The sequence below is a fragment of the Monodon monoceros genome, unplaced genomic scaffold (assembly GCF_005190385.1).
Source record: "Monodon monoceros isolate NGI ecotype Baffin Bay Population unplaced genomic scaffold, NGI_Narwhal_1 Super_Scaffold_15, whole genome shotgun sequence".
In the NCBI taxonomy this organism is placed as follows: Eukaryota; Metazoa; Chordata; class Mammalia; order Artiodactyla; family Monodontidae; genus Monodon; species Monodon monoceros.
The window spans coordinates 17,283,505-17,310,100 of NW_021703771.1; the positions used below are offsets into that span (position 1 = coordinate 17,283,505).

A 26,596-nucleotide genomic window follows, 5' to 3' on the forward strand; every position below is an offset into this window, starting at 1 on the left:
CTGCAGCTCTTCCCTGGGACTCCAACTGGAGATTTAGGACTGACCAAGCCTCCAAAATCACTTGAGCCAATTCTTTGAAATCAAAATCAATCAGTCAATCAATAAACCCCTCCCTCTCATTATGTGTATGTGCACGCGCGCGCGCGCGCGCACACACACACACACACACACGCTCACACATCCTAGCTGTTCTATTTCTCTGGAGAACCCTGACTAATACGAAGACTTACTAGGTACTGGGTTAGCTCTCTCTTCTAACCTTCGCAACAATATTTTCAAATAACTATTATTCTCTTCAACCCACAAATGGAAAAACTGAGGTGTAGATGGGTCTAACACCTTAATAAGAAAAGGCAGCATCAAAAGTAGAGGGCAAGGCACATGCAATGGTCATGGCAGTGGGTGTAGTGGTTTGCTCTAGTGATATACAGCCAGAATTTCAACTTAGGGCTAGCTAATTCCCAAGGGTACCTTTATCTTTGTTACCTTTATCTTTGTACAAACATGGAAACTGGGTTCTAAACAAAGTAAGTGACCTAAATTCACAAAAGTGTCGGAACCACGCTTGGAAGATGAAAAAGTGCACTTTCACCTACAACGTACTTAGTGTCTGACTCAAAGCCACTTTCACCTAGTTTGGAATGGCATTTCCTGGTAATTCACCTTCATAGCAACAACTTTATCACAAGAGAAAAGTTGTCTTTCTGAGGATATAGTTTAGAAAATTTTAATTTGTTCAAATGTTCCTACAGAGGGTAAATTTTTTACAAAACATCATTGTATTTACAGGCAAATCTTCCTAGAAGTTGGCTACTCTTTCCAAAGCACTAAATATTTAAACTTTCTCATCTGATAAAAAATAAACTAGACAGTTGCCTATGAGACATATAAAAATCACCTTCAGGAACATGTTACCTGTCAAAATCAGAGTTCAGATGCTCGAAATTCTTAATTACTCTAAGGACCTGGATATCCTGGCTGATGAAGCAAGGTGGCAACAATCCATGAATGTTCAATTGCTGTCTCTCTTCCAGGGTAAAAGCCAAGTCCTATGGAGAAAAGGAAAACACGATAATTCAAGGGGGGAAAAGGACAAAACGCATATCTACACACCAAATAAATCCAACAAGTATATGGAATTGAAAATGAGAAGATCTGGCATCCCTCCAAGCGTGGCCACGTGACTGAGTAAACCATGTAATCTCTCCATACCTCACTTTCCTCACCTTTAAATATTAGGATAATATTTTCAGATCTGTGTCACTTAATGTTAGGATAAAATCAGGCAATGGATAGGAGGAAATTATCTGAAGCCACACAAATGAAAGAAGATATAATTATCAATATTAGTACCATTAAATTTAAAAATGAATAGTAGTTATTACAAAAGGTTTTTAAATGATGAACATGAGTAGGTCACCTGCGACCTGCTGTGTTTCTTTTTTATTTATTTATTGGTTGCATCAGATCTTAGTTGCGGCACACGGGATCTTTCGTTGTGGCATGCGGGCTCTTTGTTGCAGTGCATGGGCTCCTCTCTAGATGTGGCGTGCGGGCTGCAGAGCGCGTGGGCTCAGTAATTGTGGCGCACAGGCTTAGTTGTCCTGCGACATGTGTGATCTTAGCTCCCCGACCAAGGATCAAACCAGTGTCCCCTGCATTGCAAGACCGATTCTTAACCCCTGGACCACCAGGGAAGTCCCCTGCTGTGTTTCTATGTATAAAATAGGTCAGGAGACGCCTTATCTATGATTCCGCGGTACCTTTTCCAACATTCCTCTCCCAAGCTATCTCCCACTAATTATACACTCCTAGTTACACAAAACTTCTCACCATTGCCTGGACATGCCGCACCCCTTTCTTCTTGCACTATACCACAGTCAAGAATGTCTTCCTTCCCTGCTTCTCTCCTTTCAAGCCATACCTCAAACACTCCCTCCTCTCTAAAGCCTTTCCAGGCTCACCCAGTAAGCCCATTCGAGCCTTATTATTATACCTACATCATCTGTTTACATGAACACTGACTGTACAAAACAACAGCATTACAAACTATGAGGCTCAAAAACAAGCAAACAAAATAGAACTGATGCGTGCATACAAAAACCCAGAATGGACCTAGGAGACTGGCCAGGATATAATACGAGGGGAAGTAATAGCAGATAAACCCAGTAGTCATTAATCTGGAAGATTAGGATCTCCCTGGAGATACTGAAGCCCAAGATTAGACTGACTGCTTTGGGTCTGGCCCCAACGTGATGATGGGCGGGTTTGCTCCACGTGCTATTGGCACGGCTGGTGCCCGTTTCCAAGATGTTTTGCCCCACCAGCAGCCATTCCTTCACTACAAAAGCCCCATTACATGCCCAGCCGGGGGTCCTCTGGAGTTCTAATACACGTGGACAGCAGCAGGATGGTCCCCCTCCAAGAGGATAATCCAGGGTGTCCAGCCGTGCCTGGTGCCATCACCCCCTCCCAGATGCCTGGAGCACAGCGGACCAGCGCAGCCTCTCTATCCTCTTGCCTGGCGTCCCCGTCCGCACCAGGAGACACTGCGGTGTTGCTAGAACCCTTCCATGCCATTTTCTTTTTCATTTGTGGTTTGTGTCCCCACCAGAATGCAAACTCCACAAGGTCAGGGAATTTTGTCTGTTTGTTTTTCACTGCTTTATCCCTAGTGCTCAGAACAGTAACTGACATTAGACCTCAGTAACGTGCAAGATAAATAGAAAGTTTTAAATATTTTAGAGACTGACATTAAAATTTTAAAAACATTAAAACTGCTGCTCAGGAAACTAGCCTATCAAGCCTGGTAAAATTACATTTAAAATTTAAAGTAACAAGAAAGGGATGTTTTTGTGAAAAAGGAATCTACAAAATGGAAGGCATACTTCACCTGCTAAAAGCACAACTTGTTATAAAGATATAAAATAAAACTTTTTATAAGGACATAAAGTAAAATACTTTAAAATATAAAGATATAATGTAAAATGTCTGCTTCCTAGAAATGAAGCAGAATCATATACAGTAATGTATTTGAAAAAGAAGACAATAGACTTCTCTCTAGCTTGAAATGAAAACTTGGAAATTAAAAATGGGGAAAAAGCTAGGCTGAAGTTAAAGTCTCAAAAACATATGAATATATGTGAAGAAGCAGCAAACTTTTGAATGTTATGCCCTTGAAAATCTGCCTGTAAAAATAATAATGAAAATATTGATATTCTGAGAATAAGGCTCATTATCGGAAGTACTAACATATGCTCGTTCTTTCTCTTTATAATGGCATTAACTCATTTATTGGTGTCATTAGCCAGTCTTTTTATATGAATTTTCCAATGTTTGGTCTGAAACAATTCCTCAGTCTAACAGGTTTACCATACCTTATGCCATGTAAATGATAACGCCACCTGGATATCTCTTGCTATATTCTTTGACGTTTAGTAACTACAAACTCCCATAGGCTGTTAGCCAAATTTTCCAACACGCACTAAAGTACAAATTCAACTCTTAAACAGAAACAAACAAACCACTAGGGCTTAGAAATCTGAAGAACTGGGCCAAGTTAAAGAGTTAAAGTCCTATGACTGGATTCATATCCTATTAGTACTCTTTGTGAATTTTTAAAAAAATCAATGAATATGTAAACTTAAATCTTAAAACCCCTGAAAATTTTTAAATATATACAGCAGTTTTAAGAATGACACATCAATGTGATTCCTACCAACCAGCAGCTTCCCAAAAAGTATTCAGAGAAACAATAAGTTGAATTTTGAACAATGTAATAATTCCGGCTCTCTAATGCATTTTTTCATACTAACAAAGACATATTAATATATTTTGCAGAAATTTATAAACAGGTCAGTTACATCTAAAACTTGACAGTGACACCCTAACTTAATACATTCTCCTTATTAAAAAGTTAAGGTAACATATACCTGTTTCAAAGAATTTTTACCTAGGGTTCTCCTGCAGGGCCTATCCAACAAAGGACATTGTATCCAAAGTACACATGCAAGTTCTAACTTTCAAATGACTTCTACTAAGTCTTTTATGTAGTTGAAAAGCTTAGCTATACAGATATTAGGTTTCCAGATCACCTATAATCCTAATTACCTAAAAGTGTTCTCATACACTCTAGGTTCAACCCTGTTTTTCTCTTTTTCTTTCTTTTACTTTCCTTCCTCCTTAAAAAACCTTTTGGACTAGATCCCTACACAGCAGAATGGTATGTTGTTTCACTGCTGAGGGCAACAAACAGGACAACTATTCTTCTAGACTCTACTGATTAATCTATGTATATCTTCTTGAGAAAACTGAGACTCTCAAGCAAAAATGAAAACAAAATTCCTGGCATAACAGGAGACTTATATTAGAAACCATGTTTGCACAGAGCAAACATAACTGAGAAAGAAACTTTGTCCTGAGTAATTTATTAGAAACTATTGCCATAAAAACAACGAATAGGATCTATATTCCACACTAACAGTCTTTAATGCTTCCAACGAACTTCAGTAGTTTTTCTTTTTTCCCTGTATAATGACTAAAAATAATCAAGCTGAATGGCAAAAAGGAAAACATTACCTAAATCACAAAAATCTTTAAGATAATTTCTACATGTATGGTAATGCATTATAACAGAATTCATTAATTTTAATGTTTGAAGCCATAATCATATTAGGGCAGAGATGTTTGTATGTTTTATTCAACCAGTGAATCCCTAGTGCCCAGAATAATACTCATCACTTTGTAGGTGATCAACAAAAAATGTGTTGGATTAACACATTAATCATTAATAAATCATTAATCAATTACTGATTTGCCATAACTATACAGTTGCTATTATATGTTTCGGAGAAGACAAAGCAGAAAAGTGAAGAAAGAAGGTTTAAAGAAGTAGAAAAGACAGTGGAAAGTAATAATCGCAAAAAACCTGAAACAACTAAGCTACATCGGTACACAAGAATACTACTCAATAGTAAAAAAGAAAAACTACTGAAACAAGAAACATAAATGAACTGCAAATGCATTATGCTAATGAAAGAAGCCAGACTCAAAAGGTTACATACTGCATGGCTTCATTTATTTGACATTCTGGAAGCAGCAAAATTATAAGGATTAAAAAGATCAGTTCTCGGGTCGGGGAGTGGAGAGAAGAGCTGACTACAAAGGGGCAGCACGAGGGAATATTTTCGAGGTGGTGGAACTTTTCTTGATTGTGGCGCTGGTTACACAACATTGTACACTTGTCAAAACGAAAAGAAGTAGGGCTTCCCTGGTGGTGCAGTGGTTGAGAGTCCGCCTGCCAATGCAGGGGATGCGGGTTCGTGCCCCGGTCCGGGAAGATCCCACAGGCTGCAGAGCGGCTGGGCCCGTGAGCCATGGCCGCTGGGCCTGCGCGTCCGGAGCCTGTGCTCTGCAATGGGAGAGGCCACAACAGTGAGAGGCCCGCGTACCGCAAAAAAAAAAAAAGAGAAGTATATACCAGAAAGAGAGAATTTCACTGTGCTAAATTTTATTAGGTTCTATTAAAAAATCAATTCAGCAGCTAATTTGCTCATGTGAAAAGAATATAATTAAAATGACTTAGTTTGCTTAGCAAATTATGGATGCATTTCACATTCCAAATTTTAAAATACCTTTTTTAAAAGCTAATTTGTCTTCAATTTCTTTACCAAATTTTTTTCATAACTTATGATTTTGACTGAACTACATACAGATTTGATAAATGTGACATTACAGATAATATGGCATATCTGTCCTAAAAGGTCTTATGAAAATATGTTTTACAATTTTGTTGACAGTAATTTTGGGGAGAAATTATTTATATGTAAAAAGTACGAAAGGAGAGACCTTTACATTTTTATTATTTATTGTTCTGAAATAAAGAGATCAAATTGAGCTTTAGTTTTAATATAATAATTTCAAATGTATTAACATAGTTTATGTGCATATTTCATATCTATAGAATGAGAGGAGATACTGGACATTTGCCCTGGACACATTCTACTGAATGGTTCCTTCCCCCAAGTCTTCCAGATTGCCAAAAATTGTCCTTTGAAACTGATTTTTTTTTAATTCTAATTGACAACATAGATAATAACTTTTAAAATTTTCCTGGTGGTATACAATCTCATTTCTTCAAAAAAACCATCAGCCAGATGGAATATACATTTCCAAGGTAAAGTTTACATCAGAAAAATAATATGATTATTTTGAATGCATTCAGCTGTGCAGTCAAGTTCTCTGGTAATAGTCTCCTTTAAGAGACAGAAAAATCAATTATTTAAAATCAATATATTAACATCTTTAAGAAAAAATATTTGGCTTTATTACATAGCAATTAATTCTTACAGATATCTGATATAAAGTAATTTAAACTGATATAAGTAATGATTATAAAAATATATCTAAAATACACTTGGCCCTAGATACCCTAAAACTTATAAGAAAATATCATAATTGTACAATACCCCAAACTTATTTCATCTAGGTATTACAGGATACAGCAAGTATAACTACATTGTAGTTTAAGTAATGTTTGCTCAATTTTAAAAAAGAAAGAATACCTCTACCTAAGGGAGCAAAAGGATTTTTAAAATATCAGATGAGATGTTTAATTAGGTCAAGTATTTCTTACTTAAAAGTCAGAACTTTATAGATTCCTTATAAGGCTGAGAAATTGTTACCCATCAATGTCAACACTATATTTTCCAAACGTAAGTCTTAAAATCATTAATGAGGTTTCAAAATCCTTTCAGCAGAATGGAGTTCTACTGTTCTCAAGAAGTTTAAGGCAAATTTCACTGTAGAGAAAAGTCCCTGTTAAGGAAGCAGACTGGTAATTCTTAATAAACTATTGAAACTACCAATGTACACAAACGATAAAACCAAGTCTAAGATCACGGATTGAAATGTATATGAATAATCCAAACCAAATGGGTAATACCCATCGCCAGAAGAGTCTCTAGTAATCACATGGACATTTACGCTATTCTAACAAATATACTATACATGTGACTCAGACAAAACCCTCTAAATATGCCTATGATAATAAGTAAAGCGAATACTCAAGACAGTGAACCAGAAAGATCAGGACCACAAGGTAACTCTCTATTGTGCCTTCATTTGATTTCCTCCCTCTTTGAGGTAGAAGAATCTACAGCCTCAAAGTAGACAGCAATCCAATACACTGAGTTACCAATTAAATCACACATGAATTTGTAAATGACCCTTGCCGATTCCTGAATGGTGGCCTTCCTCCTTCTCTCTGGATTAGGGAGGTGTCCTCCAATGTTCTCCTACAGCACCACGTACTTCTATCATGGAACTTCCCATATTTCATTATTTCTGTTTAACTACTATTTCACCCAGAGATCTAGGTGCTTCTGACGGACAGGCACTATGCTATTCATGTCTGTATGACAGCACCTAATCCAACATCAGGATGGAGCAGTGCCTCGATCAATTTTAAATAAACAAATGGATAAATATATGGATCTGAAACAACTTTTCAGTTTCATGTAGTTCAGTTCTCTGTAGCTCTATTTTGAATAACCAACACACCTAATTCAAATTCAAACTAAAATTTTTTCATATGTGCACTAATACAGAGTGCTCATGATTTGAAATCTCTCAAATAACAATTGCGCTTTCCACACATACATTAGATTATTTAATTAAATTAATCCACTTGTAACAGCTTTTTAAAATGACTTTGAACCAGGTATTCAAGATCAACTTGGTATGACAAAAAGACATTTCTACCGGTCAGCCTAAAGAGGAATATATCTTATAATATCCCACATTTATTTTTTCAATATTCTGATATCTATATTTCAATATAATCGGTTTCTTTTGTAACACTCTTTATTTCAAACACTATTTAAACCAGTGATTTAAGGAGTCACAGACTTCACCAAATTTCCAAAGGGGACTTGGGCAAAAAACATGTTAAGAATTATTGCAGAAAATTATGCTTCGGTGTCCTAAGGGATGTATACTTCACATGATATTCCCAGAAACACCACAAGATGGCTTTCTTACTTCAGATCCACAGTTGAGATTTTCAGAAACATTTTATCTCCTCTCAGAGTTATTTTATGGAAGACTGTGAAGCTCACTGTATTGATCGGGGTTCTCCAGAGAAACAGAGCCAGTAGGGTGTATGAATATACAGCATACATGTGGAGAAATTTACGATAAGGCACTGAAATTATGGAAGCCAACAAGTCTCCAGATCTGAAGTCGGCAGGCTGGAGACTCGGAAGAGCCAATGGTGTAGGTCTAGTCCAAGTTCAACGGCTGGAGAAACCAGGAGTGCCAACAGTATGGTTCTAGTGTGAAGGCCAGTAAGTTCAAGACCCAGGAAGAACCAAAGATTCAGTTCAGGTCCAAAGGTAGGAAAAAACTGGTGTCCCAGCCTGTAGGCGGTCCAGCAAGAGGGGTTCCCTCTTACTCACAGAAGGGTCAGCCCTTTTGTTCTATCCAGGCCTTCAACAGATTGAATGAGGCCCACCCACATGAGGGAGGGAAGTGTGCTTCACTCAGTCTACCGATTCAAATGTTAATCTCATCCAGAGACACCCTCCTAGACATATCCCAAATAATATCTGAGCAAACATCTGGGCACCCAGTGGCCCAGTCAAGTGGATACAAAATTAATCATCATGCTCACCAAATATTTTTCAACAAGTATTTGTTGAGTGAATGCTCACAATGCTTACAGGCACTAAACCAGTGGAACACTGACATGCTAAATGTGGTTCAAAGCTTCATGAAGTTTGCAGTCCAGAGAGCTTAACAGGACATTATAGGAATAGCTACACAAATAACTCTAAAATAACAATGTGATAAGAACAGGGGAAAGAAAAGGCAAAACTTAAGATCTAAGTTCATCTGGAGGGTTAAAAAGGAAGAGCTCACTGAGCAGTGAGGTTCAACTGAGATCTAAGGACAAGTAGAAGAGGAGGGGTTGACCAGCTGAAACGCTGGAGGTGGTAATGCCAGAAAGAGAGGCACAAACCCCGATGTAGAAAAGTGTGGCTTCTTGGAGAGAGCAGAGTGAAGGAAACACCAGCTGTGGGAAGAATGATCAAAGAGGCAAGCCCTGTTGACTAGTTAAAGTTTTAAACCTTAAATCTAGTTGTCGTTGTTGTTTTCCTGGTGAGTTATGCCGTCTCATGAAAATGCTACCAGGGAGCCGGCAGCACTCACCACACAGTATGTGTGACTCCTACACTGAGGAATCCCGATACTCAAGGTGGCTCAGTGAAGAAAGAAAAAGCCATGCTTCAGAACCAGTTTCAGAGTACCAGGCAACTAACAAAGGACTCAGCCGGGGACCACGACTCCCTGTTTTCCGCGTCTCCGTCTAATTCACACACTTCCTCACAACTGCGCCCGTTCCCTGTATACCACCACCTCCTCTCCACCACACTAAGGGATTCAAACCCTACATCAGTGACAACTTAACATATGAAAATTAACTTCAAACAATATTTAAAAACACACTTTGTAGAATATTTCTGGTCTATAATGGAAACCCTGGTCACCAGAAGCAGCAGTTACCTCCAGCAAGGGAAAACAGCTAGCCGGGGCACAGAAATGGGAGGGAAACAAACCTGTCATATTTTTGTGTATTTATTTTTATACAGTGAACCTGTAAGGATAGTAAAACATATTAAGAACCATTTATCTCATTTTCCAAGAATAAGATGATCGTATTTCTTATTTACGTTGGTTAAATCACTTTCCTTATGTTTCCGGCAGCTCTGGCTTGGGCAGAGACGGCCAGTTGCCTACTGTAACATCTGTTCTCCCTTTCCTCCCCAGCAAGAAAATCCTAATATTATGTAGGGCGGTCATGTATCAGGTGAAAGACTACCATTCCAGACTGTGGAATGTGACGAAGTCCTGAGCAATGATATGGAAGCAGAAGTGTTGCGTGCATTGTGGGAAAGGCTCCTTAAAGAAAGCTGACTCCACTGGAAAGGAGGCCTTCTTGTGTTCCTCTCATTTCTTCCAGTGGCCAGCTTGGAAATAGTAGATGATGTCTATAAACCTACAGCTGGTTAGGACCAAGAAGTGCTCTTGAAGACGGCAGAGCAGCGATGTCCCTGATGACTCTGTGGACCCACCAAACAGCCCCAGACTGTCTACCTCTAAGTTCCTTCATGGGTGAAAGAGAAATAAGCTAGGTCTTAAGTGAGTCACTGCTGTTTTGTTGTTTTTTGTTTGTTATATGTAGCAAAGTCTAATTCTATTTCTTTTTTTTTGTTGTTGTTGTTGTTGTTTCTTTTTTTTTTTTTTGCAGTACACAGGCCTCTCACCGTTGTGGCCTCTCCCGCTGTGGAGCACAGGCTCCAGACACGCAGGCTCAGTGGCCATGGCTCACGGGCCCAGCTGCTCCGCAGCATGTGGGATCCTCCCAGACCAGGGCACGAACCCGTGTCCCCTGCATCGGCAGGCGGACCCTCAACCACTGTGCCACCAGGGAAGCCCGCAAAGTCTAATTCTAAATGATACACTGGTCATCCTTATACTCACTAAAGGGAAGAGATTCTCCAACACACACCCAACAGCATAAACATCCCTCAAGTGGCATGTGACCTGTGGAGAGGTTATGGCCACATGTGAAAGGTAGAACAGAGCTATAAGAATGACTTCAAGAATGATCCCTCATTTATCCCTTCAATAAACTTTTTTTTTGCAGAATACTTAACTATATTCCAGGGCCTATGAGCAGCTATGTTGAAAGATGAAGCTATAATACAAACCAGCATAACCACCCTGCAACCCACCTCCACCAAGGAACTTTGAATCTTGTAATTTCTGTAGTATTTTTTTCATCACAACATGAAGAGGAACAGAAGTGAAGTACTATATAGATGTAAAAAAAAAAAAAATCATCTTTCTAAATCCTTAGAATACAGAAATATTTCCACAGAACTCTACATAGAAATGAACCATTTTCCACAGAATAACCTTTATTACTAATATTTATTTGGCTGTAGAAAATATGTCCCCAGTAAACTGGGCAAAAAAAATGTGAATAAACATTTGAGAGCTGATTCCCCCATTTTTTTTTCCCCTGAAACTTAAAATCAAGTTAGACTTAGTTTCACACATTCCCACCTTTAAAATAACAATCTAAGGGTTCTGGTCCTGTGCAAGATGGTATAAGCATACTTTTCCTTGTCTCTCCCACTAAATCCAACTATAGACCTTGCATACAATGCACTGAGCAGCCATGTGAAAACTCTGAAGGGTAAATGGTAGGAGAAGAACTGGGGAAGAAGACCAGAATCCAAGGTACCACCAAAGCATCAGTGACATTTCTTGGAGTTTGCCCTCCAGTATGACCTGGCTTTTTTTTTTTCATATCCCTCTGTAATCAACTGACCTTGACTCAAAAAGCAGCACAAAGGCTGCGAATGCAACTGAGTGCAGGCAAAAAGAGTGCCAACAGAAGATTTCTCCTTCTGGTCCAAGAATCAGAAAAGGGTACTCTTTCAAAGGTCACAGAGGAGGGAGATTCACTATTATTTTCCATTCTCTCCAGTCCCAACCCCCAGGCAATCCCATAGTGGGTGGCAGAAGCCACTGCAGATGTCTAAAATTCTGAGGGAGGAAAATCATTCTTTTTAAACAAAGGAGCAATGGTCCCAAGATCAAGGGTCAAATGTCTGTTGCATTTTTCTCTGTCTTCCAGTAAAACCTGGCCCCAGATACATAATGCACCTGGAGGAAACACATAGCAGAACGGGGAAACTAAAGGCCCAGTTTTCTGGCTACTGGGCTGGAAAGAGGGGACCTCAGGAAGACAAAAAGTATCAGAAAGATCACAGAGAAAAGGAACCTCAAGAAAGTAATCTCATAAAGTTGTACATAAACTCCTGAGGTCACCTCTAAGATATGCATGTATAGATCTGATCTTAAACAGCATAACAAAGGACCTCAGAACTAAACTATAGAGTAAACCACTGCATAGATCCTACACTGGCCACTAAGCAGTACACATGATGAACAGATCCAAGCAGAATGACAAAGTAGGCTTTGAAAACATAATTGATACTGGAACCACAACCCATAGAACGTGAGTCCAACTTTCAAACTGACCTAACCAGGCTGAGTGGCTGCAAAAAACTAAAAAGAACAGCATTCCCTTGAGGATTTAACCAAAACCTAGAGTCTCCTAATATGCAAAATATCCAGAATACATGCAAAAACTACTCAGCATATAAAGGAACAGGAAAGTGTTAATTCTCAAAGGGAAAAAAATCAACAAACGCCAGTCCTGAGATGACACATACAATGGAATTATCACATGAAAACTTACAATGTTACTGCAACTATACCACAAAGAATAAGGGCCAAACATTTTGAAACAAATGGAAAGATAAAAAGTCTTGGCCAAGAAAGAAAAGCTATAAAAAACCAAATGGAAATTTTAGAACTAAAAAATACAATAACTGACATAAAATATTCACTGGATGGGCTCAAGAACAGAAACGAGGTATAAGAGCAGAGACTCAATTAACTTAAAGATAGATAATTAGAAATTAACCATCTGAAAAGAAAAAAGAAAAAAAAGACTGGAAAAAAAGTCAGAGGCGCAGGAACCTGTGGGACAATACCAAAAGGCCTACTACTTATTTCAACAGAATCCAAAAGCAGAGGAAAAAGAAAAAACATTTGGAGAAATAATGGCTAAAAGCGTACCAATTTTAGCACAAAACATAAACTGAAAAACTCAGGAAGCTCAGCAAACCCCAAGAAGATAAAGAAATCCAAACCCAGAAAAATTATATTCAAGTTGCTGAAAACTAAAAAATAAAGAAAACATCTTTAAATGAGCCAAAGAAAAATGACATCACATACACATGACATTTCAAATGACTGCAGATTTCTCATCAGGAATAAGGGAGGCCAAGAGGAAGAGAAATGGCATTATTAAAGCATTGAAGGAAAACAACCGTCAACCTAGAATTGGTTCAAGATGGCGGAGAAGGACGTGCTCTCACTCCCTCTTGCGGGAGCACTGGAATCACAACTAACTGCTGAACAATCATTGACAGGAAGACACTAGAACTCACCAAAAAAGATACCCCACATCCAAAGACAAAGGAGAAGCCGCAATGAGATGGTAGGAGGGACACAATCACAATAAAATCAAATCCCATAAATGCTGGGTGGGTGACACACAGACTGGAGAACACTTATACCACAGAAGTCCACCACTGGAGTGAAGGTTCTGAGCCCTGTGTCAGGCTTCCCAACCTGGGGGTCCGGCAACGGGAAGAGGAATTTCTAGAGAATCAGACTTTGAAGGCTAATGGGATTTGATTGCAGGACTTCGAAAGGACTGGGGGAAAAAAAGACTCCACTCTTGGAGGGCACACACAAAGTAGTGTGTGCACTGGGACCCAGGGGAAGGAGCAGTGACCCCATAGGAGACTGAACCAGACCTGCCTGCTAGTGTTGGAGGGTCTCCTGCAGAGGCAGGGGGTGGCTGTGTCTCACCATGACGACAAAGACACTGGCAGCAGAAGTTCTGGGAAGTACTGCTTGGCCTGAGCCTTCCCAGAGTCAGCCATTAGCCCCACCAAAGAGCCCAAGTAGGCTCCAGTGTTGGGTCTCCCCATGCCAAACAACCAGTAGGGAGGGAACCCAGCCACACCCATCAGCAGATTAAAGAAGATTAAAGTTTTACTGAGCTCTGCCCACCAGAGCAACACCCAGCTCTACCCACCACCAGTCCCTCTCATCAGGAAAACTGCACAAGCCTCTTACATACCTTCACCCACCAGAGGGCAGACAGCAGAAGCAAGAAGAACTACAATCCTGCAACCTGTGGAACAAAAACCACATTCACAGAAAGATAGACAAGATGAAAAGGCAGAGGGCTATGTACCAGATGAAGGAACAAGATAAAACCCTAGAAAAACAACTAAATGAAATGGAGATAAGCAACCTTCCAGAAAAAGATTTCAGAATAATGATAGTGAAGATGATCCAGGACCTTGGAAAAAGAATGGAGGCAAAGATCAAGAAGATGCAAGAAATATTTAACAAAGACCTAGAAGAATTAAAGAACAAACAGAGATGAATAATACAATAACTGAAATGAAAAACACACTAGAAGGAATCAATAGCAGAATAACTGAGGCAGAAGAACAGATAAGTGACCTGAAAGACAGAATGGTGGAATTCACTGCTGTGGAACAGAATAAAGAAAAAAGAAAGAAAAGAAATGAAGACAGCCTAAGAGACCTCTGGGACAACTTAAATGCAACAAAATTCACATTATAGGGGTCCCAGAAGGAGAAGAGAAAGACAAAGGACCAGAGAAAATAATTTAAGAGTTTATAGTGGAAAACTTTCCTAACATAGGAAAGGAAATAGCCACCCAAGGCCAGGAAGTGCAGAGAGTCCCACACAGGATAAACCCAACGAGAAACATGCTGAGACACATAGTAATCAAACGGGCAAAAATTAAAGACAAAGAAAAATTATTGAAAGCAGCAAGGGAAAAACGACAAATAACATATAAATAACATACATAACCTCCCATAGGGTTAACAGCTGATTTCTCAGCAGAAACTCTACAAGCCAGAAGGGACTGGCATGACATATTTAACGTGATGAAAGGGAAGAACCGACAAGCAAGATTATTCTACAGGGCAAAGATCTCATTCAGATTCGATGGAGAAATCAAAAGCTCTACAGACAAGCAAAAGCTAATAGAATTCAGCACCAGCAAACCAGCTATACAACAAATGCTAAAGGAACTTCCCTAAGTGGGAAACACGAGAGAAGAAAAGGACCTGCAAAAACAAACACAAAACAATTAAGAAAATGGTCATGGGAACATACATATCGATAATTTACTTAAATGTGAATGGATTAAATACTCCAACCAAAAGACACAGGCTCACTGAATGGAAACAAAAACAAGACCCATATATATGCTATATACAAGAGACCCACTTCAGACCTAGGTACACATGCAGACTGGAAGTGAGGGGATGGAAAAAGATATTCCATGCAAATGGAAATCAAAAGAAAGCTGGAGTAGCAATACTCATATCAGATAAAATAGACTTTAAAATAAAGAATGTTACAAGAGAGAAGGAAGGACACTACATAATGATCAGGGATCAATCCAAGAAGAAGATATAGCAATTATAAATATATATACACCCAACATAGTAGCACCTCAATACATAAGGAAATTGCTAACAGCTATAAAACAGGAAATCGACAGTAACACAAGCATAGTGGGGGACTTTATAACACCTCACTTACACCAATGGACAGATCATCCAAACAGAAAATTAACAAGGAAACACAAGCTTTAAATGACACAATAGACCAGATAGATTTAATTGATATTTATAGGACACCCCTTCCAAAAACAGCAGACTACACTTTCCTCTCAAGTACACAGGGAACGTTCTCCAGGACAGACCACATCTTCGGTCACAAATCAAGCCTCAGTAAATTTAAGAAAACTGAAATCATATCAAGCATCTTTTCTGACCACAACGCTATGAGATTAGAAATCAATCACAGGGAAAACAACGTAAAAAACACAAACACATGGAGGCTAAACAATATGTTACTAAATAACCAAGAGATCACTGAGGAAATCAAAAGGAAAAAAAAAATACCTAGAGACAAATGACAAGGAAAACACAATGCTCCAAAACCTATGGGATGCAGCAAAAGCAGTTCTAAGAGGGAAGTCTATAGCAATACAATCCTACCTCAAGGAACAAGAAACATATCAAATTAACAATCTAACCTTACACCTCAGGAACTTGAGAAACAAGAACAAACAAAACCCAAAGTTAGTAGAAGGAAAGAAATCATAAAGATCAGAGGAGAAATGAAATAGAAACAAAGAAAACAGTAGCAAAGATCAATAAAACTAAAAGATGGTTCTTTGAGAAGGTAAACAAAATTGATAAACCATTAGCCAGACTCATCAAGAAAAAGAGGGAGAGGACTAAAATCAATAAAATTAGAAATGAAAAAGGAGTAGTTACAACAGACACTGCAGAAATACAAAGCATCCTAAGAGACTCCTACAAGCAACTCTATGCCACTAAAATGGACAACCTGGAAGAAATGGACAAATTCTTAGAAAGGGATAACCTTCCAAGACTGACCCAGGAAGACATAGAAAATATGAACAGACCAATCAAAAATAATGAAATTGAAACTGTGATTAAAAATCTTCCAACAGGGCTTCCCTGGTGGTGCAGTGGTTGAGAGTCCACCTGCCGATGCAGGGGACATGGGTTCGTGCCCCGGTCCGGGAAGATCCCGCATGCCATAGAGCGGCTGGCCCGTGAGCCATGGCCGCTGAGCCTGCGCGTCCGGAGCCTGTGCTCTGCAACGGGAGAGGCCACAACAGTGAGAGGCCCGCGTACCGCAAAAAAAAAAAAAAAAATCTTCCAATCGAGGACCAGATGGCTTCACAGGTGAATTCTATCAAACATTTAGAGAAGAGCTAATACCCATGCTTCTCAAACTCTTCCAAAAAATTGCAGAGGAAGGAACACTCCTAAACTCATTCTATGAGGCCACCATCAATCACCCTGATACCAAAACCAGACAAAGATACTACAAAAAAAGAAAATTATAGAACAATATCACTCATGAATATAGATGCAAAAATCCTCAACAAAATACTAGCAAACAGAATCCAACAACACTTTAAAAGGATCATACACCATGATCAAGTGGGATTTATCCCAGGGATGCAAGGATTCTTCAATATAGGCAATTCAATCACTGTGATACACTATATTAACAAATTGAAGAAGAAAGACCATATGATCATCTCAATAGATGCAGAAAAAGCTTTTGGAAAAATTCAACACCCATTTATGCTAAAAACTCTCCAGAAAGTGGGCATTGAGGGAACCTACCTCAACATAATAAGGGCCATATACGACAAACCCACAGCAAACCTCATTCTCAATGGTGAAAAACAGAAAGCATTTTCTCTAAGATCAGGAACAAGACAAGGATGTCCACTCTCACCACTATTATTCAACATAGTTTTGGAAGTCCTAGCCACGGCAATCAGAGAAGAAAAAGAAATAAAAGGAATACAAATTGGAAAAGAAGAAGTAAAACTGTCACTGTTTGAAGATGACATGATACTATACATCGAGAATCCTAAAGATGCCACCAGAAAATGACTAGAGCTAATCAATGAATTTGGTAAAGTTGCAGGATACAAAATTAATGCACAGAAATCTCTTGCATTCCTATCCACTAATGATGAAAAATCTGAAAGAGAAATTAAGGAAACACTCCCATTTACCACTGCAACAAAAAGAATAAAATACCTAGGAATAAACCTACCTAGGGAGACAAAACACCTGTAAGCAGAAAACTATAAGACACTGATGAAAGAAATTAAAGAGGATACCAACAGATGGAGAGATATACCATGTTCTTGGATTGGAAGAATCAATATTGTGAAAGTGACTCTACTACCCAAAGCAATCTATAGATTCAATGCAATCCCTATCAAATTACCAATGGCATTTTTTACAGAACTAGAACAAAAAATCTTAAAATTTGTATGGAGACACAAAAGACCCCGAATAGCCAATGCAGTCTTGAGGAGAAAAAACACAGCTGGAGGAATGAGACTCCCTGACTTCAGACTACACTACAAGGCTATAGTAATCAAGACAATATGGTACTGGCACAAAAACAGAACTATAGATCAATGGAACAGGATAGAAAGCCCAGAGATAAACCCATGCACCTATGGTCAACTAATCTATGACAAAGGAGGGAAGGACATACAATGGAGAAAACACAGTCTCTTCAATAAGTGGTGCTGGGAAAACTGGACAGCTACATGTCAAAGAATGAAATTAGAATACTCCCTAACACCACACACAAAAATAAACTCAAAATGGATTCGAGACCTAAATGCAAGACCAGACACTATAAAACTCTTAGAGGAAAACATAGGAAGAACACTCTTTGACATAAATCACAGCAATACCTTTTTTGATCCACCTCCTAGAGTAATGGAAACAAAAATAAACAAATGGGACCTAATGAAACAGAAGTTTTTTTTCACAGCAAAGGAAACTACAAACAAGACAAAAAGACAACCCTCAGAATGGGAGAAAATATTTGCAAATGAATCAATGGACAAACGATTAATCTCAAAATATATAAGCAGCTCAGGCAGCTCAATAATAAAAAAACAAACAACCCAATCCAAAAATGGGCAGAAGACCTAAATAGACATTTTTCCAAAGAAGACAAACAGATGGCCAAGAAGCACATGAAAAGCTGCTCAACATCACTAACTATTACAGAAATGCAAATCAAAACTATAATGAGGTTATCACCTCACACCAGTCAGAATGGGCATCATCAGAAAATCTACAAACAACAAATGCTGGCGAGGATGTGGAGAAATGGGAACCCTCTTGCACTGTTGGTGGGAATGTAAATTGTTACAACCACTGTGGAGAACAGTATGGAGGTTCCTTAAAAAACTAAAAATAGAATTACCGTATGATCCAGCAATCCCACCACTGGGCATATACCCAGAGAAAACCATAATTCAAAAGGACACATGCACCCCAATGTTCACTGCAGCACTACTTACAATAGCCAGGTCATGGAAGCAACCTAAATTCCCATCGACATACGAATGGATAAAGAAGATATGGTACATATATACAATGGAATATTACTCAGCCATAAAAAGGAATGAAATTGGGTCATTTGTAGAGACCTGGATGGATCTAGAGACTGTCATACAGAGTGAAGTAAGTCAGAAAGAGAAAAACAAATATTGTATATGAACACATATATGTGGAATCTAGAAAAATGGTACAGATGAACCAGTTTGCAGGGCAGAAATTGAGGCACAGACGTAGAGAACAAACGTATGCACATCAAGGGGGTAAAGTGGCGGGGTGGTGGTAGTGGTGGTGTGATGAATTGGGAGACTGGGATGGACATGTATACACTGATGTGTATAAAATGGATGACTAATAAGAACCTGCTGTATAAAAAAAAATAAAATTCAAAAGAAAATAGAAAATATCCTTCAGAAATGAAAATGAAATAAAGCCATTCTCAGAGGAAGGAAAAAGAGGACAACTGGTCTCCAGCAAAATGCTCTAAAAGAAATGCTAAAGGAAATCCTTTAAGTGGAAATGATACCTAAGGAAAACTTGAAATATGAGGAATAAAAGAAGAGTAACAGGAACATTAAATATCTCAGTAACTATAATAGATTGTCCTTTCCCTCTTAAACTCTTTAAAACATGTATCACAATTAAAATCAAAAGTTATAAACATTACATTATCACATCAAAAAATTTTTTCATACAAATCAAAGCAAAAAAACAAAGAATCTGATTAAAAAAGAAAAAAAAACAGGCAGGAGATCTGAACGGACATTTTTCCAAAGAAGACATACAGATGGACAACAGGCACACAGGAGAGTGCTCAACATCGCTAATCATCAGGAAAATGCAAATCAAAACCACAATGAGATATCACCTCACACCTGTTAGAATGGCTATTATCAAAAAGACAAATAACAAGTGTCGGCAGAGATGTGGAAAAAAGTGAATCCTTGTGCACTGTTAGTACAAGTGAAATTGGTGCAGCCACTATGGAAAACAGTATGGAGGTTCTTCCCCAATTTAAAAATACAGCTACCATATGCAGAAACTCCACTTCTTGGTATTTATCTCAAGAACACAAAACACTAACTCAAAAGGATATATGCACTGCATGTTCACTGCGGCATTATTTACGATAGCCAAGATAGGGAAACAACCTAAGTGTCCATCAATGGATGAATGGATAAAGAAAGCGTGGTGTAAATATTTACAATGGAATATTATTCAGCCATAAAAAGAAAGAAATCTTGCCATTTGCAGTAAGCTGGATGGACCTTGAGGGCATTATACTAAAGTGAAGTAAGGCAGACAGAGAAAGACAAATACTGTATGATCTCACTTATATGTGAAATCAAAAAACAAAACACAACAAAACAGAGAGACGAGCTCACAGATACAGAGAACAGATTGGTGGTTGCCAAAGGTAGGGAATAAGGAATGGGCAAAATGAGTGAAGGGGGTCAAAAGGTACAAACTTCCAGCTATAAAATAAGTAAGTCCTTGGGATGTAATGTACAGCAAGGTGACTGTGGTTAATAACACTGTATTGCATATTGGGATGCTAAGAGAGTAGATTTTAAAAGTTCTCATCACAAGAAAAAAATTTTTGCAACTACGTACAATGATGGATGTTAACTAGACCTACTGTGATCATTTCACAATATATACAAATACTGAATCATTATGTTTTACCCCTGAAACTGTATCAATTGTCAATTATATCTCAATTTTTAAAATACTATGTAATACACATATGAAGATGTAAGTGGATGTAAAACATATAACACTTACAACAGAGGAACATAGTGAGACCGATATGATGGTAAGATTTCTACACTCCAATTAAGTGGCAAAACGTTCACTTTAAGTAGATTGTGAAAAGTTATGTATATCATAATTTCCATAGCAACTAATAAAAAAGACTATACAAAGAGATATTGTCAAAAACTCAATAGAGGACTTCGCTGGTGGCACAGTGGTTAAGAATCTGCCGGCCAATGCAGGGGACATGGGTTGGAGACCTGGTCCAGGAAGATCCCACATGCTGCAGAGCAACTAAGCCCGTACGCCACAACTACTGAGCCTGTGCTCTAGAGCCCGTGAGCCACAACTACTGAGCCCACGTGCCACAACTACTGAAGCCCACACGCCTAGAGCCCATGCTCCACAAGAGAATCCCCTGCTCACCGCAACTAGAGAAAGCCCACACGCAGCAACGAAGACCCAACAGAGCCAAAAATAAATACATAAATAAATTTATTAAAAAAACTCAATAGAGAAATTACAAGGGAATAATAAAAATATTCAAATAATACACAAGAAGACAGGAAAGGAGAAACAGAAGAATAAAAAACAGAACAAACAGACACCTAATAATAAAATTCTGGACAGAAATCCAAACATGAATAATTACATGAAATGTGAATCGTCTAAACACAGAAACTACAACACAGATATGGTCAGAAACTGGCAACAGCTACAAGCAAAACTGACTAATTAGATAGACCATTACTGCTGTGAAGATCCATGAAATGTCAACCTTAACCTCTGACTCTACAATTTCCAGCTCTTCCTTTTGTCATTAGGTCTTTCTAATCAGTAATACCTGTTATTTACTAAGCTTTCTTATTTTCCCAATTTCTCAACTGAATATTCTCATGATTTGGAAAAACATAAATTTCCTGAGAAATTTGAGAAAGAAATTACTGTACGGAAACAGTTTTTCCCCCCTATGATGTGTCCTGCATTGAGAGAGATTAGTTGAAGTCTTCTAGCGTTAGTATCTTTTTTATTTCTCTTTGCATTTCCTATACTGTCTTTTTTATGAAGGTACCTGCTGTGTTATCTGGTGCATAGACATTCATTACATGTATAACTTCATTCAGAATTGTACCTTTCAGCATTATGTATTTTGTCTCATTTAATGCTTTTTCTTTTTTTTAAATAAATTTATTTATTTACTTATTTATTCCTGGCTGCGTTGGGTCTTCATTGCTGTACGCGGGCTTTCTCTAACTGAGGTGAGCAGGGGCTACTCTTCCTTGTGGTGCGCGGGCTTCACATTGTGGTGGCTTCTCTCGTGGAGCACAGGCTCTAGGCACACGGGCTTCCGTAGTTGTGGCACACAGACTCAGTAGTTGTGGCTCGCGGGCTCTTGAATGCAGGCTCAGTAGTTGTGGTGCACGGGCTTAGTTGCTCCGTGGCATGTGGGATCTTCCCAGACTAGGGCTCGAACCCGGTACCCCTGCACTGGCAGGCGGATTCTTAATCGCTGCGCAACCAAGGAAGTCCTGATCATTTAATGCTTTTTGACATGATGTCTACATTGTCTGATGTCAGGATAACCCTGATTTCTTGCTGTTTGTACTTTCTCATATCTTTATTTTTAGCCTTTCTGTAACATTTTGTTCTCAATGTATTTCTCATATTCAGCATAGCTTGCCTGTGCTTTGTGAAACAATCTGAAAATAATTTTATTAGAGTTAATCTTCATTCATATTTATTCATATGACTAATTTGACTGCTCTCAATTCTGTCATATTATTATGATATAGTTAACATATGTAAAAATTAAATATAAGCAAGATTTTGAATAAGTAAAAAGTTTAAAGGCCCATAAAAATGCTCACTAACCAAGTTTCAATTTCTTATTGGCTCTGGGTACATAAGTAAGGACACTGTTTGGCTTACTAACCAGACCTGCCAATATTAGTTACAACAATAACATTCTCATAGCTTCAAGATTATTGGTTTAAGACATACCTCAGTTTGGACAGGTAGATGGAAAAACAAAAGGAGGCTGGGCCAGTACTGCCAAGACAAACTCAAACTTCATATACAACACTAAGACACAGAACAGAAAGTCACTCTGCAATAATCCTCCCAGGCACATAAATGCACTACTTAAGCAACAGAGCAGATTTCTTTTTAACTCGAATTTTAAAATGGATTAAGTGGATTGTGATTCATTAATGAATCACAACCAACATTTTTAAAAAATTGAAATGGGATAGTACTAGAGTGTGCTATACACAGCAAGTATTGTATTATAAAATTGTTTCAATTACATAAATGTGTTAGTTTGCTAAAGGTGCCATAACAAAGTACCACACTGGGTGGCTAAAACAACAAAATTCATTTTCTCACAGTCAAGATGTCTGTGGGCAGGGCTGCTTACACTCCAAGGTTTCTCTCATTGACTTGTAGATGCCTATCTTCTCCCACTGTCTTCACACTGACTTTCCTGTGTATGTGTCCTGATCGCCTCTTCTTATAAGGACATCAGTCATATTGGATTAGGGCCCACCCTAAAGACCTGATTTTAATTTAATTACCTCTTTAAAGGCCTTATCTCCAAATATGGTTAAATACAGAGAGACTGGGGTTAGAACTTCAACATATGATTTTGGGGAGGACACAATTCAGCCCATAACAATGTGTTTACACATATATTATGTATGTATATATACAATGTCTCACAATCAAAAATATTTTTAAATATCTTAGATGACTCTGAATAGATGTTTTAAATGTATTTTAATATATTGCAAGCTTAGGGGGTTCAGCCTTAACTTTTTTTTTTTTTTTTTTTGCAGTACGCAGGCCTCTCACCGCTGTGGCCTCTCCTGCCGCGGAGCACAGGCTCCGGACGCACAGGCTCAGCGGCCATGGCTCACGGGCCCAGCCGCTCCGCGGCATGTGGGATCCTCCCGGACCGGGGCACGAACCCGTGTCCCCTGCATCGGCAGGTGGACTCTCAACCACTGCGCCACCAGGGAAGCCCAGCCTTAATATTTTAATGGAGTCTTAGGCCTCCTTCAGTCTCCAGATCATCAGGTCTTAGTGAGACAGTTTAGAATTTAACTACTGCAGGGATGCTCATAATGTATTCCTGATGTAATTCATAGAACCATGTTCCTGTGAACATGAAAGTACTTTTGCTGATGTTCTTACTCAACCAATACTTATTTAAAAAAAAAAAAAAATTAGTGTTTTAGGTCTAGGGTTTGTTTATTAGCATAGAAACTCTAATAGTTACATTTCCATGTTTTAGAGAACATTATCAATTACTATATTGACTTCCCAAACTACCAGATTAAACTACAGAAATTTAAAGGCATAGTGTCTCTCCCCTGTCTTTAATCCCAAAGGCCTCAAGTATCTGAAACCAGTTTAGTTGATGGCTAACTTAGATATATCTTCAGGGCCTGAGGAAAAATACTGATGTTTTAAATTCTCTAAATTCATTTAAGGCAACATTAATCCTTTGTTTTATAGTGTACTATATTACATACACGAAGCTACAGACAGGTAAAATTAATATATAAGCCATAAAATATTTTAAATAGCACTTTAAGAATACAAACAACCAAACTTTATATTTAGGCCCCAAGCCTATGAAAATTTCTTAATAATTTAGCTTAGAAACATTCCCAGCTTAGTCCTACTGAATTGTAACATGTCTGCTGATCAATTCTGGGTCCATACACTATCAACAAGTTTGTTGAGTTGGCTCAGTAACATAAAATAAATAATGATGTAATGAATAGACCAAATCAGGCCACTTGGAGTCTGTAACCGTATTTGGTCATGTCAGTTTTGAAAGCCATTGGAAAACGGTCCATATACCTGTTTTGTCAGAGTAACTGATTACTTCCAAAGTCAAATAGGTTAAAGGCTGGTTTCACACCACTGGAACTTTTAAATTCCGTATCTTTGCATTTCACTGCTCTCACCTCAGCAATTTTAACTCCCCAGGGCATACCTCTAACTTTCTTTCACACTTCCAAGCCTTCACACACTTTGAGCAGAGTACTGAGAAGCAAAAAGCTTTCTTTGTTCTTTTTCTTCACAAAGACATTTTTTAACCTACACCTGGCATTCTGTGAAAATCTATGAAAGACTGCAAAGGACATGTGACCTCAGTCAGGCTCACTTATATGAATCTGAGAGTAAAATGTCCATCTGTCTCTCCCAGAGAGAAAGTATAGTTTTATTTTTTACTATGACACTCATAAATTTAATAGGTCACACAATCATGTTTGATTTGTTAAATCAAAAATTCAAGAGAGAAGGCGGTAAAAAGTACATAAAAAGTAAGTACTTCATAACCGTTCCAGCTATGAGTTCAGATTCTCTATATAAAAATATTATCATATCAATAATTAGTTGTAGTAATAAAAAACCTGTTTTATAATATATGTCAGAAAAAACTAATATGCACTCTTTAATATCTGAGGGAAGAGGTAAAACGAATCATATTTCAAATGGAAATGTAAGTACATTCAAAGCAGGAATCTTACTCATTGCTATATCCCCTGCACCCAGAATATTACCTAGCAAATAGTGGATTCTGAATATTTGTTAAAATTTGAAAGAGATAAATAAATGAAATCATCATTCTATTTTATAAAGACAACAACTGAAGCCAGTTAAGAAAATCTCACTCAAAATCTCACAACTGCTAATGAAAAGAATTGTGACTTGGGCTCATTTCTTCTAGACACAAAGTCTTAGAGGGTTCATTCCATTATTTCGCATTTTCCACACTTGCCCGAAAGTCTAAAGGACATCAGAACACAAAATGAAAAATCTCAAACCTATTCCTCTCTTCAACATTTTCTGTACTCCACACCACCAGTTCTCAAATCAAATTCATCTTTCTACCCATTAGAGCACCGCATTGTTTGGTTTTGTACTATCCTGCATTACCAAGGCAATAGACAAATATGGAGGTGTATGGCTGAACACTTCATTACAATGGGCTTCACATCAGTGGGATTCCACATTAAATAATATATCAGTTTATCATATTGCTGAGGCAACTCCAGAGAACTGTACTAGGTGAAAACTTTTTGAATGATTCATTCTGGTATAGTTTACACTGAAGAAAAAGAGGGGGTTTAAAGTAACTTTCCTTCATAGTCATCAGCCTTGTTTCTCTCTTTTGTTCCCTACAACACATTCAGCTCATTAGGTCTTGACATATCAAGACAAACATCTACAAAAGCACTTGCCCAGAAGCTCATTTCTCACATTTAAAAGTTAATAAGCTGGGCTTCCCTGGTGGCGCAGTGGTTGAGAGTCCGCCTGCCTATGCAGGGGACACGGGTTCGTGCCCCGGTCCGGGAAGATCCCACATGCCGCGGAGCGGCTGGGCCCGTGAGCCATGGCCGCTGAGCCTGCGCGTCCGGAGCCTGTGCTCCGCGGCAGGAGAGGCCACAGCGGTGAGAGGCCCGCGTACCACACACACACACAAAAGAACAAGTAATTTGGGCTGTGAACAGAAAGATACTGAATCTTGTAAGTGTGACGTAGAAATGCTTCTCCAAATGCTATGATGAAATCCTACCTGCAATGATGTATACTTGAGTATACAAACAGTAAGAACCAGACATGAATTATTACAAATGAAGATTCTATTTCTCTAACGTTTTTAAAATTCTTTATTTTATTATTATTATTTTTATTTTTGGCTGTGCCGCACAGCTTGGGGGATCTTGGTTCCCCGACAAGGGACGAGGAACTGAACCCAGGCTCTCGGCACTGAAAGCACAGTCCTAACCACTGGACTGCCAGGGAATTCCCTTAAATTCTTTATTTTTTAATTCAGATCACATCTACTGTTTACCTCAATTTGTACCAAGATTAAGCACCTCCCAAAGCTTATCCAGCAAATAATTAAAATTTCATGGTCAGGCTTAAACCAAATTCCACCTTTTCTGACTATATGCCATTATACAATACAATGGTATATGGAGTCAACTGAGCTTTAGACTTCAATGTGAATTTACTTACAAGAAATTACATTAAAGAGGAGAAATGTCTTAGAATAACGCTCAAACTACCACTTTAAAAGCTACCTGCTTTAAAAGCTGAGTTCTGTTTGGAAGACCAAAAAAAAGAATGTTTTA

At 38.4% G+C, this 26,596-nt stretch overlaps 1 protein-coding gene across 1 annotated transcript in view; it reads right to left on the bottom strand.

Annotated features, from left to right (window-relative positions):
* Positions 1-26,596, bottom strand: part of ME1 (malic enzyme 1) — a 189,657-nt gene that overhangs the window by 159,571 nt on the left and 3,490 nt on the right. The window contains exon 2 of the mRNA XM_029223996.1: positions 916-1,049. Within this exon, the coding sequence (XP_029079829.1) occupies positions 916-1,049 (134 nt within the window). The remainder of the gene's footprint in view (positions 1-915; positions 1,050-26,596) is intronic.